The 19,318-nt window shown below is 31.2% G+C and overlaps 1 protein-coding gene across 1 annotated transcript; it reads right to left on the bottom strand.

The window, feature by feature from the left end:
* Positions 1–293: 293 nt before the first annotated feature.
* LOC136087483 (uncharacterized) lies at positions 294–1,830 on the bottom strand. Its single transcript, XM_065810350.1, has 4 exons — positions 1,688–1,830; positions 1,267–1,542; positions 760–1,207; positions 294–596 (listed from the first exon to the last, which is right to left on the bottom strand). The coding sequence occupies exons 1-4, from the start codon at positions 1,828–1,830 to the stop codon at positions 294–296; spliced, it is 1,170 nt and encodes a 389-aa protein (XP_065666422.1).
* Between the last annotated feature and the right edge of the window lie 17,488 nt (positions 1,831–19,318).

Here is a 19,318-nt window from a genome sequence, read left to right on the forward strand (position 1 = left end):
AATATCAATTGTCATATTTTTTGATTGTAAGCTGCGATTCTCTCTGTCAATTAATGTAAGTATCATGTTCCAAAAGTCAAGCCAGCAAAGAACCTCAAAATCAACTTAATCAAAATCTCTCTAGCTCCGGACCTTGTTTCAGCATTTAGCAGAGAATCATTACTAATTTCTTGTAAAACATTGCAAACATTTGTGATTTGATTATTTAGTGAATGAATAGCCTCCTTTTTGGCAGACCAGCATGTTTCACTTTGACTTTTTAGGGTGACTTCAGGTGTTTTCATCAGTTTGTCCTATCTGGTAGTAGAACTTGAGAAGAAATTGAATATTTTTTGAACCTTTTCAAAAAATGTAATCATAAATGGGGAAACTTCTGCTGAATGGACTACTACAAGATTTAGAGTGTGAGCTGCGCAAGGCACATACCGTGCTAAATCATTTTTTGCAGTTATTTGAGCTTGAACACCAGAATATTTTCCAGATATGTTGGCTCTATTGTCATAACCCTGACCTCGGCGATCTTCGATGTTTAATTCATCTTTATTTAAGCTCAATAATATTTCTGAAGCCAGACCAACTCCGGTTTTTTGATGAGACTAAATGAAATCCAGAAAACTCTCTTCAATAGAACATTCTCCATCAGTGACACAAATATATCGGATTATTTCTGACAATTGTTCTTTGTGAGAGAGATCAGGAGTGCAATCAAATAAAATTGAATAATATTTGGCTTTTTTAATTCTCTATCTCGCTTTTCACCTTTCTGCCAAGAAGTTCAATTAGTTCATTCTGAATTTGTGGGGAAAAGTATATAACAAATTTCTGCTTAAGTTTAACATTCGTTATGTGTTCTGCTAAAGGATGATGATAGCGTGCTATTAGTTCAATTGTGTTGAGAAAGATTCCACTGTTTGGCTCACCAATAATATTGGAACTGCCTCGAAAAGCCAAATTGTTCTTGGCGCAAAACACAATTGAATCTATAACAACTTTTAGAATATTTCGCCACTTTTCTTTTTCAGTTTGGATGGCATTTTGAATGCTCTTGTCTAAAGATCTTCCCTCTATCAGATTTTTTTCCAATTCTTTCCATGAAGTGAAACACTTTCTATGTTCACAGCTATTCTCGTGTTCAGGGATTCGAGGGTTTAGTTGTTTCCATTCTGAAAAATCTTTTGATGTATCTGCAAACTTGCTTGTCTTTGTGCTTGAAAAAAGGGTACATGGAAAGCAAAACAAAGAATTTTTGATGCACTGTATAAAAACCATTGACGATTAACTTTTTCCCCATTAGGAAGATTTTTTTCAAACCAACTAGAACTGAAATGTCTGTTTTCTGATGATGTTGATGTGGTAGGATAGACTTCTCTCTTGTCTTGTTTAGCACCATGTTCAACCAAAGAACATCTTAGACTGTCATTGATTTTGGGCCAAGTTGGTGGATCATCAAACTTGAATTCTAACAGATTTATTGTAACTGCATTTTGGTTGACTTCATTGTTTTGCAGTAACTGTTCATCATCACATTGAAAAAAAACTGGACTTTTTTGCGCCGTAAAAATAAAAATAAACTAATCAACATTTTTTCCATTGTAATATTGCAAATGACGTGGCTTAGTTTGCTAAGTTTTTAATTAAATTTATTTGTAATTTTGACTTGAAAATGCATCAATAAAAATATTTTTACCTGGTTGTTCTGTTTGATCTTCGCATTTTTTTAATCCATTTTGCAAACACCTTTTGTAATTTTTTGTCACTTTCAAGTCGTTGCTTTTTTAACTTTTTGAAAGCTGAACCAGATAGCTTTGTTCTTTTTTTTGATGGTGACATAATTGATTTTAAAACTTTTATTTCAAAATATTTTACTTTTCTTGACGCGACTAGGTATAATTAATAAATACAAATGCAACTATTTTGCCTCGATTTCTTTTTTAAAAGTTCTCAAGTCAAAAAACTGCGAGTTAAAATTATTTTCATTAAAAAATTGCAAATCTGGATAGTAAAAGTCATTAAGTAAAACGTTATTTGTAGTTTTGAAAATATTAAAGTGTTGCGTTGCAAAATCTATTGTTTGTTTAGCCATTTGTAAGAGTAACTAATTCTTACGCTTAAAAAAAAATTAAGTTATTTTTTAAATTGGCGACAATTAATTTAGTTATATTTATCTTGATTGCACAGTTTTTTCACTTCTTCCTATAGTTTCTTTCTCTCTTCCATAGTTTCTCTCTTCCATAGTTTCTTTAATCTTCGTTAATATATATTCTACTGCCTTTCAGATTTTGTTTTAATTATTTAATTTTTTTTTAATTAATGTTTTAATTTCACATTGGAAATTATTTTAATTTGCATGAAGGTGCGAAAAAAATTACGAGGCGTGTCCAAAGATTTTGAAACGCAAATTAAAACTATTTTGGTTTTGAGGCGTCATTATAAAACATTTCATATAATAAAAAATGTTTATTAAATTTTGAAATTTGCCGCCTTGCTAATTTGCCGCCCATGGCTGTGGCCTCGTTCGCCACCCCTTCACTACGGCTCTGTATATATATATACATATATATATATATATATATATATATATATATATATATATATATATATATATATATATATATATATATATATATACATATACATATATATATATATATATATATATATATATATATATATATATATATATATATATATATATATATATATATATACACATATATATATATATATATATATATATATATATATATATATATATATATATATATATATATATATATATATATATATATATATATATATATATATATATATATATATATATATATATATATATATATATATATATATATATATATATATATATTAGGGTAGGCCAAAATTAAAAATTTTCAAAAAATTCACTTGTCTGCAAAGAAATACGATCCTTTACACATAAGAATTTAAATTATATTGAAAAAATTATATAAAAACATTATTAAGTGCTGCCGAATTTGATTAGAAAATTGAAATTTGAGTCAAAATTGAAATTTCGTTGGAAAGACTTTCCGTTTAGAGGAACAATAATATTTTTTATTTCTATAAAAAATTATTGTTAAAAACAATATTCTTTCAATAAAATACGTAACTATTTTCTAATGCAGGATATTTTATCCTATAAAAAAAGTGTTATAAAAGCATTTATTTGTACTGCGCTAAATCAGCAAATAACCGCTTCTTATTTAACGTGGTAGTATAGTAATTAGCAAAAAAATAAAAAAATAAACTTTTTCAAATAAAAAAAAATTCTACAATGTGTAATATAACATCAATAAGCAAAAAAAAAAAAAAAAAAAAATATGACAAATCTTCTTCAGCATAATTATCGCTGAAGGCCCATAAATGAGGTAAACTGCGACAGAGATTTTTCAAGAACCCTTATATATTTTTTATTGAAAATTTGGCTGGTGATATATTTCATGTGGCATTGCAACATAGACTAGAAGATTTTAATATGGTCAAAAAAATCAAAAAATATTTGCATTTGTGTAAAATTTTGCAATTTTGGGGGTAATTTATGAAAAAAAATGATTAAAAATTACTGAACGAGAGAAGCAATAAAAATTATCCCAGTGTATGTTGTAGATACTAATGTAGTGAGTATGTGTGCCAAATTTCAAGTAAATCTGATAATTGGTTTTTTAAACAATCCACGTCGCAAACCCCAAATACATGATTTTGAGAAAAACGCAATTAAAAAAAAAAAGAAGAATAAAATAGTTCGAAATTCACCACTTTTATAAGTTACACCTTCCAGTTCTTCATTTTGGTCACAAAAACCTTTTTTTATTGCTCTTAACTTTTTTCTTCTTGATTTTGCTTTAGTACTACATTGTTTTTCTGCTTTAATGATTCGTTTATTGTCTTTACGTAAACAGTAATTTTGCGCATTTACACCGAATTCCATTCCAAGCTCATTTAACAACTTATTTAAGAACTGCTGACCTTCATTAAAATTTAGTACAGCTGAGGCTACTCCTATACTTAGAGCAGTTCTTTCAATAAAAATATCTTTTGGGCATCGCTTCCATATCAACTGGTTTAGAGACTCATTGGGATTCTGCGTTTTTCCATGCAAACATTTTTCAAGAAGTTTATCGGAACCAAGGTCTATAAATATTGGTTTGATGGTGTTGCAGACAGCAGCGGGAATACAAATATTTTCTTTATATGAAATTTTGCCAGTCAGTTTGTCAGACTGGAATTTGCACCAAGAATCTTTGGTACGCAAACAAAACTGATGACGCGTTTCGCCATCACAACTTTCAGAACAGTGAAAAAGTACAGCTGCAACACTCTTTTTCATTCCATATAAATTTCCAACGTTTTGCCTTATTGCCTTACCATAATAATTTTGCAATATATTTATACCATGTTCTGTTAAGCGACCTGCTCCTCCTAACATTTTTGCCATCACATAAAGTTTCTTTATTTTGTTTTTTTAAGTTTCTTAATCTAGTACCAACACGTTTTTGAATATGCCCAATGCATTCTGCTTTTTTTATTTCAAAATCTCCATAAGGTTTTGCAGAAACGACATTAACACCAAGGCAAAAAGTGCACATCTTTTTTTTTAAATATATTAGCTATAAAGGCAAAAAGTGCACATTTTTTTAATAATTTGCTATTAATACTTATACAGAGTGCACATTTTTGTTTTTTTATAATTTTGGAGAAAAGCATACACCAAAGTAATTTAATATCTTTTTGGTTGTAAGCCGAAAAAAAAAACTTTCGTTTATTGCTATGAAAAATATGCAATTAGTTTGCATATTTTTTCTTCATACATAGATGTATTTTTAATACATTGTTTCCAGTTTAGGATGTTGAATGCTGGATCTTATTGACTCAATGCATGGGTTTGCTTGTGTCACTGTTTTTATGACTAGGCAACTCATTCTATTATCTCCTTATGAGGGTACAGCTCTAAAACTCAGTTTTATGGTTCTGAGGCCGGCTGGTAGTCAGGTTTCCCGAACTCTGTGGTAGCTCTCAGAGAGGCTGATTCCATCAACAGCTGAAAAATATCAAAGTATTAACAGTGCCATGTTGTGCATGGATGGTGTCCCTGTTTGTACTTTTGGTGTGCATTGCGGAGGCCACATTTGGAGCCCTTTGTTACGGCTTAGGGTTTATTAGTAGTAATGAGGCAATTGATTGGGCTATTAAACGGTGTTCTGAGTACTATCTATGCTTTGAGTCAAGTTCTTCAATCTAATTTAAAAATGAATAAAGTACCAAAAACTATAAAACACAAAAAACCATCATCATCACCAAGTTCTCTAAACCTATCATTCACTAATATTCGTGGTCTTCGAAGTAACTTTTCTTCTGTTGAGTCTTATCTCTTGCAAAGTTCACAAGACCTACTTGCTCTTTGTGAGACTAATTTGAGTTCGGCTGTCTCATCTTGTGATCTTAGTGTTGATGGTTATCTTCCTCTGATTTGTAAAGACTCCAATAGTCACATGCTTGGCCTGGGCATTTACATTCGTAAGAATTCACCTGTTTGTCGTAAAACTAGGTTTGAATCCACAGACTATTCTTTCATGTGCTTTCGTTTAGCACCACTTCACTCTATTGCCTTTCTCTTTGTTCTATATCGCTCTCCTTCATCTCAAGACTGCACTCTTTTTGATGTTATTTCTGATCATATTGACCAAGCCCTCTCTCTTTATCCATCAGCTAATATAGTTGTTGTCGGTGACTTTAATGCTCACCACTCTGAATGGCTTGGCTCTAGTGTCAGTGACTCTGCAGGCATTAAAGCCCACAACTTTTGCCTTTCTCAATCCCTAACTCAAATAGTCAACTTTCCAAATCGCTTTCCTGACAACCCTAATCATTTACCTTCTCTACTCGACTTATGTCTTGTTTCTGATCCTAGTCAGTGCTCAGTTTCTCCACATTCACCCTTAGGTGCTTCTGATCACAGTTTGATCTCTTTAAAACTAATATCTCATTCTTCTTCATCACCTGAATACCCCTATTATCGAACCTCTTACAACTACAGTAAAGCTGACTGGGATTCTTACTGTGATTTTCTTCGTGATGGCCCTTGTGTAGAAATCTTTCAACTTCCTGTCGACAAATGTGCTTCTTACATAACTTCGAGAATTCAGGCTGGCATGGAATCTTTTGTTCCCTCTTGACGATTCCAGGTCAAGCCTCACTCTCCTCCATGGTTTTCCTCACACTGTGCTGCTGCAATTGCCAATCGAAACCGTTACTTCCATATTCATAAGCAAAACAATTCTCCAGAAAACAGACGTCTGTTTATTACTGCTAGAATCAACTGTGAAAAGGTTTTGTCTAATGCCAAAACCCTCTATTCTCAGGTCATGAAATCTCGTATCTCATCTCAAAAATTAGGCTCTCGTGACTTCTGGGGAATCTTTAATAATATCAATAATAAGGGCAAATCTATAATTCCACCTCTCTTGTATGGTTCAGACTTTGTCACCTCACCTAAAGACAAAGCCGAACTGTTTGCTAAAAACTTTTCATCAATATCATCTCTTGATTCCACTAATTGCGTTCTACCTGATATTGCCAACAAACAGGTTGATCCATTGCTTGACATTCATATCACTCCAGCATCTGTATCTAAAGTGATTTCCTGCCTAGATTCTTCTACAGCTTGTGGCCCAGACAACATACCTGTTATTGTCTTGCAGAAGTGTTCTCCGGAGCTGTCGTCTATACTCTCAAAACTATTCAACAAGTGCTTATCAGAGTCTTGTTTTCCAGCCTGCTGGAAAGCCGCATCTGTTATCCCTATTTTCAAAGATTCTGAAGAGGGATCAGACTCGTCTAACTACCGTCCCATAAGTCTTCTTCCTATCATAAGCAAGGTTTTTGAATCTTTAATTAACAAACACTTAATATCTTGAATCTAATAACTTACTTTCTGACCATCAATATGGATTTCGATCTTCTCGTTCTTCAGCTGATTTGCTAACAGTAATAACTGACAGGTTTTATCATGCATTAGATGAAGGTGGAGAGGTTAAGGCCATCGCTCTTGACATTTCAAAAGCGTTTAATAAAGTTTGGCATGCTGGTCTTCTCCATAAGCTTTCTTCTTATGGTGTATCCGGCAACATCTTTAAGATCATTGAATCCTTCCTTTCCAATCGTAGCATATAAGTTGTCCTCGATGGACAACACTCTTCTTCTATTTCTGTAACTTCAGGGGTTTCTCAAGGTTCTATCCTTGGCCCTATACTCTTTTTAATTTACATTAACGATCTTCCAGATATTCGTACATCTAAGGTGGCATTGTTTGCTGATGATACTACCATTTATTCTTGTCGTGATAAGAAACCAACACCCTCTGATTGCTCGGAGGGGGCATTTGAGCTTGAAAAGGATCTCACTACTGCTACAGCATGGGGCTCACAGTGGCTGGTGAACTTTAATTTAGATAAAACTCAATTTTTTTCAGCCAATCGTTAAAGAAATAATTTAGATCTTCCTATATTTATGAACGGTGATGTACTCGATAAGTCACCTACTCTTCTTCTTCTAGGATTAACTCTTACTTCCAATCTTTTTTGGAAACCATATATCAAATCGGTTGCAAAATTAGCATCTGCTAAGGTTGCATTTCTTTATCGAGCTCGCCACTTTCTTACTCTGGATTCTATTCTCTATCTCTATAAATCTCAAATCCGGCCTTGTATGGAATACTCTTGCCATATCTGGGGCGGATCTTCTAATGATGCCCTTTCTCTTTTAGACAAGGTGCAAAAACGCATTGTAAACAATCTTTTCTCATACAGTAACTTCCAACTTTAATTAATGGCTGCTTGCAGCCTTGTTGGAAGCGAAGATGTTAAAAAAAAAAAAAAAAAAAACATATGTGTAAAAACATTGTATATCTCAAATTATTTTTTTTTTTCAGAACGCAAAATATTTTTATTGTACCACTTGATTCCATAGAGGAGGCTGAACCGGTATGACTGATTTTGCACTTTTTATAATGTAAGGAGTGAAAAACATTATATTCTTCATGATGTGTGTATTTTTTTAACTCCCATATAGAACACAACTTACAAGTTTTTGTTTCTATTTCATAATCAACACACTTACCATTTTCTACAGCAACAGCTGTTACTAATCCATTGTTTGAGGTGTATCCACGTTTCTGCCATGATCCATTAAACCCACAAATAATATCTTTAGATGTTTCATTGATTGATAATAACTTATTTGCTGCATTTGACATGGTTTTGTCAACCAAACTTTGATAGACATCCAACATTATGTGCAATGTGTCATTATAGCAGTTTTTATTCATTGGAGGGTTCATGTTCATAATTCCACAAAATGTTTCTATTGCTGAAAATCCCTTACCCATTTCACGAAATGCAATTACTGTACGAGTGTTTATGTCAAAGCATTTTCGTCCAACACAATTAATTTTTTTATCCATTTTAGCAGATGAAAAAAAAATCGTTTCCCATTCACAATCACTGCAACAAATTTTTAGTCCAATACTTAGGCCATATTTTTTTGAAGAATCAAACTGCAAATTTACTAACTTGTTACATTCTGGGCATTTAAGGACCATTATTGTTTTTTTAAGTAAACCAAAGTTCATAATAAAGTTAAAGTCTTCATTTATCTGTTGAGGTTCATTTACAACTTCTTCGTTGAACAACTTCTTGTAGGATGATGAACATGGTATCTTTTCAACTGAAGGTATGGCTACGGTTTCATTATTTTTGCAGACATTTGTATGTCTGTTTCCATAAAACTTTCTTTTCTTATTTTGGTATACTCTTTTAGAAGATTGTTTTCTTTTCGTTCGACCCATTCCACTTTTATTAAAATAAGATATTTTAAAAATTGACTGATGTATACTACACTATAGACTATTGGTGAACTTATAAAGAGCATAAAATAAAATAAATATAATAAAATAAAATAAATAAGAGCATAAAATAAAATAAATAAGAGCATAAAATAGCAATAAAGCGTGCTCATTCGCGTATAAATCGAGTCAATAAACAAGAAGTAACTGCTGATTAACAATTTTCATTATAAAAGTTTAGCATGAAACTGTTTTTATCGCTTATTTTATATAACTTTGATTGCAAAAACCCGTAGCAACCTGGTAAATAAAGTGTTGCTCTGGATAAAAATTGATATTGAACAATTTAAAAGCAATTTCAGAGGTATATACTGATTTTTATATTATAAAGCAAGATTAGATTTCGACTCTACAATAGTTATATTAGCTAAAAAATGTATTTTTGAAAAAATGAATTTTTCAATTTTAATTACTATACTACCACCTTAAATTGCCAACAATTTTTCTGTGATTTTCGACCACGTTAAAAACATCGTTTCGCACACCTTCATCCTAAAGAATAGAAATATTTCAATCATTAAAAACATTATATCAATCTTTTTTTAAATGTTTTGTTTTGTTTTTGTTGATTTTTTTTCTAATTTATTAATTAATTTTCTGGTATACCTTTGTAAATATCTGAAGGTAATCGGAACACAACTTGATTCCTCTCTCAGCCGCGTCGTTAGTTACCTTTAAAGTTTTGACAAATAGCTTCATCTTTAAATAGTTAGTATTTTTGTCCCATTCCGATGAAGGGGTTTTGAGCCATTTTCCATCATATTTTAAGTTGTGAAAAATCAACCAATACTTATTCCCAATATAAGAAAATATTTCAGAATTTTTTTTAATTAATGGAAGAGTTGGTTTACCGCAATTGATGCCAAGTGGTTTTCCATAATCTAACATTTTTTTTGCAATTCTTTCTTCATCATGTAGAGAAAGATTATTTGAAAACAAACTTAATACAAACACCTGTTCGGTTACATACCAAGAGTGTCTGTTTAAAACTTGGTGGGCTTTTTCAGCAGCCATACAGAAGTCTGGTATACTTATAAGAGTTTCTAGATCGTTAAATAACTATACCATTAAATACCATTAAATGGTGCATCATTAGCTTTTGATGCTTCTAACCTAAAAGCTGAAAGTCAAAAATATTTTTATGTTGCTTGAATCAGATTCTATTAATTCATCTTTAAAGATTAACATCTTTGGTGCGTACAGTAAATGCGCCATCCATCTGGCATGATGACAAGCACCACATATTTTCCATTTCTTGGGTTCCTCTCCACCTAATAGAAAAATTGCTAATTCTGCAGCTTCTTTATAATCGTCTCGTACGTGATGCTTAGATTGTAATGCTTTCTCTAAAAAATTGCGAGTTTTGTTTGCTTTTTTTTTTAAGAAAGGATTTTCAAGATTAATGGTCCTATTTGAAATTTTGAGAGGAGTTTTTTCAGAGTTAAGCCATTCCTTTTTAAAAATTGTAGACTCTATATTATCATCGGATGTTGTCTCCTTTTGAAATAAAGCATTCCAAAATGATCCAAGAATCAGTTCTAAAACATGATGGCGACATGCAACATGCAAGCCAGAGAAGCGTTTTCATAAATTTTGTTTCCTCAAGAAAAGTTGCCGCTCCGTTACTCACTCCAGTATTATAAGCCGTTGTATCAAAAACTTGGGCAACAATGTTTTTCTTAAGATCTTATTCTTTTAAAACATTCTGAATGTTTTTAAAACATTCTGAATGTTTTTAACAATATAAACAATGTTTTTATTTTTATTTTTTTTAATAAAATGTTTTTATTTTTTTTAATAAAATATATTTATTTTTATTTTTTTTACTGTAAATCATGCGCGGAGTGTTGCTACATCGACTATCTTATAGCCTGACTCGGAAGGGAGTGCTGCTACATCGACTGACAAATAGCCTGACTCGCAAGGGAGTGCTGCTACATCGACTGACAAATAGCCTGACTCGCAAGGGAGTGCTGCTACATCGACTGACAAATAGCCTGACCCGCAAGGGAGTGCTGCTACATCGACTGAGGGTTTGGTTGGGGCAGGAAGTCTATCATTATTAAAAAAAAAAAATTCCGGTCTTGCATTTTAATTTTTACTTTTTGTCAACAAAATATGGAAAAAACTTTCGGACAACATCTAAGGGTTCTATATATATATATATATATATATATATATATATATATATATATATATATATATATATATATATATATATATATATATATATATATATATATATATATATATATATATATATATATATATATATATATATATATATATATATATATATATATATATATATATATATATATATATATATATATATATATTTATATATATATATATATATATAGAAAGATAGATAGATAGACAGATATAGATATAGATATAGATATATTGATATATATGTAAAAACTACTGAAGAATCGTTTAACAACATTATTCTATTTAAATAATAAATAATAATATTTTTTTGTATAACAGTTTAATGAATGCTTTCGAGTCTATTCCGTAAGCGCACATTCCGAAACGCTCTTTCCGCAAGGAACTGTTTTGCAAGTATTCTTTCGAAATGATTTGTTTCGTTTCGAAATGAAAGTTTCTTTTCGTAAAGAGTTATTACGGAATAATTATTATTTATTTTTTTCGTATAACGCATTACGGAAGGTGAATTTGCGCAAGAACAACTCCCGCAACAGCAACTTGAAATACGGAAGATAAAAATGCGAAATTTTCGTAAGTTTTTGTTTACGGCGAACAACCCTTGTTTATATCCTGATAATTGAAAGTTAGAATTTATCGCGTCTCGATGACACCAAGTTTCTGTCAGACAGATAGTACTAAACTTGTTACCTATATTATTTAACATCAATTTTAAATTTTCAAAGTTTTTATTTATGCTTCTGATGGTTATATGTAATAATGAAAAATAAGATGATGAAGAATTAAAAACATGTTTAACATCGTCAACATTGTAATAAGTCGTATCTACTGAAATTTCGTCAAAAAGGTTCATGTTTTTATCATCGTCATTAATTCGGTTTAGTGCGTTTTTCCTTTCTGATATGTCAAAAACATTAAAACTGTTGGCCTTCGTCATTTTAACTATAAAAACTAAGAATATTATTTAAGACAATAAAATATAATAAATAAATATTCTTTAAGCATTCTTATGTGATTTTTTAAAATCTTTAACTACTAATTTATCATAAATAACAACAGAATATTTACCGTTATTCCTATGAGTTCGCATTTCTTCAAAGAGATTTTTCCGTATGGTTAGGGTATCCAAGGAGTAGTCCTCATTTATAAATATTCCTGTTCCTTTTAACTTTTTTGAATTCTTTAATATGCTAATTTTATCTTTATAGTTCAGGAGTTTTATCACGATTGATCTAGGTTTGCTTAGCCCAGTTTTTCCGGTTCTATGTGCCCCTTCAATAACTACGCCATGGTTAGGGTTTTAACTTTAAACTTTTAACTTTAAAACTTTAAAATTAACTTTTAAAACTTCTAAAAATTAACTTTTAACTTTAAAATTATCAGCGCTAGTCCGCTTCTATTCCGCTAACAAAATTGTTTTATATTTTTGTTTTTTAAATTTAAGCAAAAAAAAAATATTGGCCAGAGCAAGAAGAAGAAATTGACTGACTTATCGCCGAGCCCCGTTTACATATTGTCAGTGTTTATAAACAAAAAATAAAATATACACAAAGCGTTAAAAATACATAATTTTTGTCAAATAATAAAATGACTTTTATATTGATTTAAAAATTAGAAAAAAAAGTTCTTTATACTGATACGAATATATTCGATACATGTTTAACAATGTATATTTAGTGCTAATGGAAACGTTTTTTCTGTTTTAAAATTACCTTTTAGAAAAAAAATATTTGAAGTCTATTGTATTAAAATCTAATTGAAGTAAGATTCTTTAAGAATCTGTTTTGAATTTTTCTAGTGAGTTTTTTAAGTTTTCCGTAATTCATACTTCCCCATGCATTGTTGCAGTAAGAACGAAAGCTGAGAATAAATAAAAAATAAATTTTCATTAGAGCTCTTGTATTTTAAAATGGTTTTGTTTTATGTACGGTATTATTATAAGAGATTTTAATTTCAATGCACTTGATGTGAAACTTCCTTGACAAGTTTTAATAAAGAATTACTTTCTTTCGTCAAACGTGCATGCGCTTTGACCCTAACCTCCGTCATCTTTAACTACGATGCCGTTCACAAACACGTATCTGCTCTCAACGCCAATGTATCAATTGGAGGTAACCGCATCAGACCATTTATGCTTAAAGCATGTGTTGATGCGGCGGCTACTCGCCGCATCAGCACATGCTTTAAGCACAAATGTTTGATACGGTTACCTCCAATTTATCTGCTTAAGGCCATTCACTTTCTGATCTTCAGCGTTTCTCGCAAGCTTCCAGTAGACGTGCTTTTCTTGACTTCACCAAAGCCTTCGATAAATTCCCGCACAGATGATTACTGCAAAAACTAGAATCCTACAAAATTCTAAGTAACATTCTGAACTGGATAAATGCTATCCTTTCAAATCGATCACTGCGCGTTTTTTTTTCGGTAATACGTTTCCCGTCTCACCAAAAGTTACTAGTGACATTTCGCAAGGTTCAGTGCTAGGTCCTACGCTGTTCATAATATCTATTAACGACTTACCAGAACACATCAGTAGCAAAAATATAAGTAAAATGTATGCAAACGATACTAAAATTCTTAAGCGTCAAAACTGCTGAAGAAGCTTGTCTGCAATCCGATATAGATAGCATTGTTACCTGGATAAAATCTGGTTTACGAAGCTCAACATCAAGAAGTGTAAGGTTATGCATTTCAGCAAATACAACGCTTCCCCACGCGTTTACTTGATGAACGAGCACGACGCTAAGGGCATTGTCGTGCCAGTCCTTTTCATCAACGTTATCACGTCGTTCTTTTCATCAAACATCAATTACGTCGATCTCGCTTTTCATCAACAGCTAGCTTGTGCATTTTGCACGAGCTAGCTATTGATGGGTTTACGGAACACGCCCGTTCCGCATAATTTAACTAACAAACTAACTAAAGTTACTTAATGTTGCAAATTTTTTGAGTAAATTGTAATTTACATCAATATCATATCTGATAAATCTTGTTGGGTTCTGTCACAAAACCTAAATTATTGGTTTTGATTACCTCTAAGATGTCCATGATAATGCATGCATTGTGCTATATTCATAGCAGATGTAGCTGACAACTGGCAGTTTTTAATATGGGTGCGCAAATAAATGGTGATATCGTTCAAATTTAAATATTATAGAAAATTTAGATATTTATATACAACACAAAAGATAGAAAATTATGTTCTTTGACTGATAAGTATTTTAACGCATCGTAGCAAGAGTTTAAACGGGTGATTTCTGGTATAGATTACCTTAGGGCTGCTTTGATGCCCTTCGCTATCACAGTCCTCTGAATTTAGGTGTTTCATTATTTTAATATCGCAGGAAAATTTCATATTTTTTAACGTTCATTTTCCTGTCTCTTTACTTACACAAACTGCTGGAACATAAAGACGCTTTTATCCAAAATTTTAAACATGGTTGACTTCTTGCCACTGATCACAAAATCAACAAAACCGTTTTTGCGGGGAATTCTTTTACATTATTTCCGCCGTATAATTTGAAACCAGTTGAGACAATTACAACCGACCGTTACCAAAGACAATTGATCAAGCTGAGTAAAGCAATGAAGGATGAAAAGCCGCAATACGCCAAACAACATGAAAAGATTGTTTTTCAACATGACAACACACGACCTCAAGTTGTAAATGTTATAAAAAACAACCTGGAGAACCTCAAGTCGGAAATCCTTCCCCACCCGCCTTATTGACCAGATATTGCTCTCTCCTATTACCATTTTATCCGGTCAATTACCCATGATCTGGTTAAACAGCAATTCTCTTCTCAAGACTATTGCAAAAAAAGGGTCAATAACTGAACTGCCTCAAAAGACCAAGACTTTTTCCAACATGAAATATGCCTGTTACATGAAACGTGGAAGAAGGTTGTAACTGTCATAGATAGTATTTTAAATGATCTGAGTCTGATAGTATTTTTTAAAATAAACTTTTGATTTTTATAAAAAAACATTTTTAATGCATACTTACATATAAAATTGAGCCAGGGAAATAAGTCTTCGGCCCCCAAAACCATATAAACATTTTTTTTAAATCCATTTATTTAACCATAAAATTGAAAAAATTTACAAAACTAAGTTCGGTGTCATTCGTATAGTTAAAAACTAGTCACTGGAGTGACACCTTAATAAAATAAACTAGTCACTGGAGTGACACCTTAATAAAATAAACTAGTCACTGGAGTGACACCTTAATAAAATAAACTAGTCACTGGAGTGACACCTTAATAAAATAAACTAGTCACTGGAGTGACACCTTAATAAAATAAACTAGTCACTGGAGTGACACCTTAATAAAATAAACTAGTCACTGGAGTGACACCTTAAAATAAAAAATAATAATAAAATAAAATAAACAAATAAAGCGAAAAAAAAGTTATACAAATAGCAATCAAAATAAAATAAAACAAAATAAAAAAATAAAAATAATATTTAACAATGCAAAACAAATAATACCAAAAAAGGGAAAAAGTGAATAAACTGACATGAGAGATAACGAATGAATGAGATAACGCAACATTTGACGTTCAGAATGATGATAGAAAATATAAAGAAATCAAAAAGATATATTAAAATATTATGATGAGACAAAAAATAATATAACTTCAATAATAGCAACAAACATAAAAAGCAACAATAATAAAAATAATTAACAATATACCACAAAAGAAAAATACACGTCAATGTACACCTCAATATAACCGATGCACAAAATTACACAACAGTATAAGAAAAACAAAGAAATACACGACGGTATAAAAAATACATAAAAAAAAAAATTTACTAACAATAACAAGTAAGTTTAATATACAGCGGAGAAAATAGAATTAGCCTCACCTTTATTTTTCGCTCTAATTTAACAAAAGTGTCAATAAAAAAATGATTAAATCTACCCTATTTCTTATTATCTTCTATTACAATTAAAAAGTTTATAAATTGGTATGTTTAAATAATTACAAGCGGAAAAAAAATAGAATTAGCCTCATTTACGTAATATACAAGAAAATACAAAAAAAAATTTGTTTTACGCTCTTTAATATTTAGTATTGCTTCCTGAATTTTTAATGACTTCAAATATACGACTTGACATACTAGTCACAAGATTTTGGATAGTTTCTATTGTTATTTCATTTCAAGCTTCTCTGATACTAATTTTCAGCTCCAATGCGGATTCATATTGCTTACAATTTTCATAAACATTTCTAGAAAGTATTCCCCATAGATTTTCAATTGGGTTAAGACCTGGACTGCATGCGGACCATTCCACTACGTGAATATTTTTCTCTCTAAACCAACCTTTTGTAAGCTTTGAGTTATGGATAGCAGCATTGTCTTGTTAAAAAGTGAAACTTTCACCCATCAATTCTTCACCATGTTTAAGCAAACTAAATTCTAATAAGTCAATGTAGTCCAATAAATTCATTTTTGTTGAAATCCATGCCAGTGGTTGTTTTCGAGCAAAGGCAAAAGCCCCTAAAACCATAACAGTTCCACCACCAAAATTACGACTCACTCGAGTTTCTTTTTTTTTTCGAAGATCGTGCCAGTAATATTGATAGCCATCAGGACCATCTAGATTGAACTATTTTTTATCACTAAAGAGAACTTGATGCCACTATTCCTGCGAAGACATGTGTCCTTTTGCAAATTGTAATCTAACTTCTTTATGACGAACAATAATTTTTGGTCTTGGTTTACGCTTTTCCGAACTGTGTTTGGATCTTCATGTAAAATTTGTCTCACACGTTGAACAGTTACAGGTAATTGTAAATCAACACGAATTTGAGATGTAGTCATGTGCTGAGCAGCAGCATGACGTACAATAACTTGTTTAGTACGATTATCAATTTTACTTTTGCCACCACTTTCCTTATGAGCTCCATAATTAATGCTAATCTTGAAGTAATTATTAACAACTTTTGTAGATCTTTTAATGTTCCTTGCAATTTCCCGATTAGATAAGTCTGATTCTTTACATGCTTTTATTACTGCTAATACTTTATTCGTTAAACGCTTACCACGTCCCATTTCAAATTCAGGTATCAAAAACCAAATGTTAAAAACTTTATGAGCCATGATTTCACAGTTGTTTAACTTACAAATAATAATACAAAAGTCGAATCTCCAGATCAAATGCGTATCACCAGATCAAAATAAACAAGTAAAATGAAAATAATTATTGATAAGGCTAATTATATTTGCAACCGCAAATGTTAAGTATTATACATTTTATGGTTTTATCAAATGTAGCGCAATTTGATTATGCTATATTATAATCTAAAAAGTTGTTGTTTGTAACAATAATTATATAAGTGAGGATACAAAAGATTGTTTGTTTAGACAAGTTTGTTTAGAGATTTACAAAATATTGGATCAGTACATGGTGAGGCTAATTCTATTTTCTCCACTGTACATCAAGTGAAATTGACTTTTCGTGCTTTTATGAATTCAAAATCATCTATAATTTGGTCATAGTTTACCTTCTTTGCTACTAAGTTCTCAATTGAAATAATAGCCAAACTGATTAGGCGTTCTTATCCCATGGTTGATCGCAACTAATTTTTGATTAATTTAAGTTTACTAAAACTTCTTTCACATGTTAAAACTGTCACTGGAAGAGTAAGAAAAGTCCTCAGTGAAACCTCAATGTTTGGATATGCATCTCTTAAAGAGTACGAGTGTATGAATTGCAATATTTCAATTGGATTTGAACACTTAAAACTCTCAAGCTCATCTTGCAGTTCTAAAGAATCCAAATTATTTTTGTTTTTCTGGGCTAGGCTAAATGCTTTTTGCTTAAGTTCTTTAACAAAGTTAAGGTTGACTTGTTTTCAAGAGAGAAATAGAAAGTCAGATGATTCTTTGGACATTGCCTCAAATTTCCTTTGCATTTGTGTGATAATGCTGTAAAACACACAGTTGCATTGAATGACAAAGTTTTGTTCTGGTTTGATTAAAATGCCATCATCATCAGCCTCACCAAACATCATACGTTTGCCTTTTCTTTTCCGTTTAATTGGAAAGTCTTTGTCAATGTTAATTGTTTTTGCTGTTTGTTTGGCAGATTCTATGATGTCTTTTACTCCTCTTTCTCTGAGATACTGGATGGCCGAGACAAGCTCATTCATTTTTTTTGAGACAAAATTTCATTTTTTCAAATGGAATTTTTTTGACTTGCATTGCATGATTTTCTCTGTCAATTAATGTATGAATTTTAGTTCACAGGTTCAACAAACAAAGAAATTTAAGATTGAACAACTTGAATAGGTCTTTTGCACCAACAACAGTTTCATGGTTTAAAATTGTTTTTGTACTCATGTCTTGTAAAACACTATAAACTTCCACAACTTGATTGTTTAGGGAACTAACTGCTTCCTTGTTTTTGATGACTATCTTGTTTCACAGTAACCCTTTAATTAAATTGGGAGTTCTTTCATCAGGTTTTCCCATCTTGATGTAGAATTGGAGAAAAATTTAAATATTTTTTGAATAGATTCAAAGATTCTTATGGTTACATAACCATAAGAGGTGAGACTTCAGCAGCATGAACGCCAACCAAATTAAGAGTATTGGCTGCACATGGTACAATTGATGCTAGTCCATTGATATTAATGATTTGTGCTTGAACTCCTTTGTATTTTCCAGCCACATTTGCTCCGTTGTCATAGCCCTGGCCTCTACAATCTGCAATATTTAATCCATCAATTTTCAGCTTTCCTAGGATTTCTTCTGCAATGCTATTTCCAGTCTTTTGATGGCTCTCTATAAAATCCACGAAACTTTCTTCTATTAAGCACATTCCATTTTTTATAAGAACATATCACTTCACTCAGCTGTTCTTTATGAGAAACACCAGGTGTACAGTTAAAAAGCAATAAATATTATTTTGCATTTATAATTGTAAGGGGATTTCTCTTTTAACTTTTTCTCCCACAAGTGCAATTATTTCATTTGTGGTGAAAAATATAAGACTGCAGCTTTTATAATATGGTCTGCGTATATGGAATTATGACTAACCAACTCTAGGGTACTTAAAAGATTGCACTTTTTTGTTCCCTTATTACATCATTACTGCCTCTTAGAGCCAAATTATTTTTTGCACAGAATAATATGGCATCAACAATAATTTTTAAAATGTCCCTCCATTTATTTACTTCTCGGCTTATTGTTCTCCTAAGGTCATTGTCTAAAGTTCAG

Source organism: Hydra vulgaris, chromosome 11 (assembly GCF_038396675.1).
Source record: "Hydra vulgaris chromosome 11, alternate assembly HydraT2T_AEP".
Taxonomy (NCBI): domain Eukaryota; kingdom Metazoa; phylum Cnidaria; class Hydrozoa; order Anthoathecata; family Hydridae; genus Hydra; species Hydra vulgaris.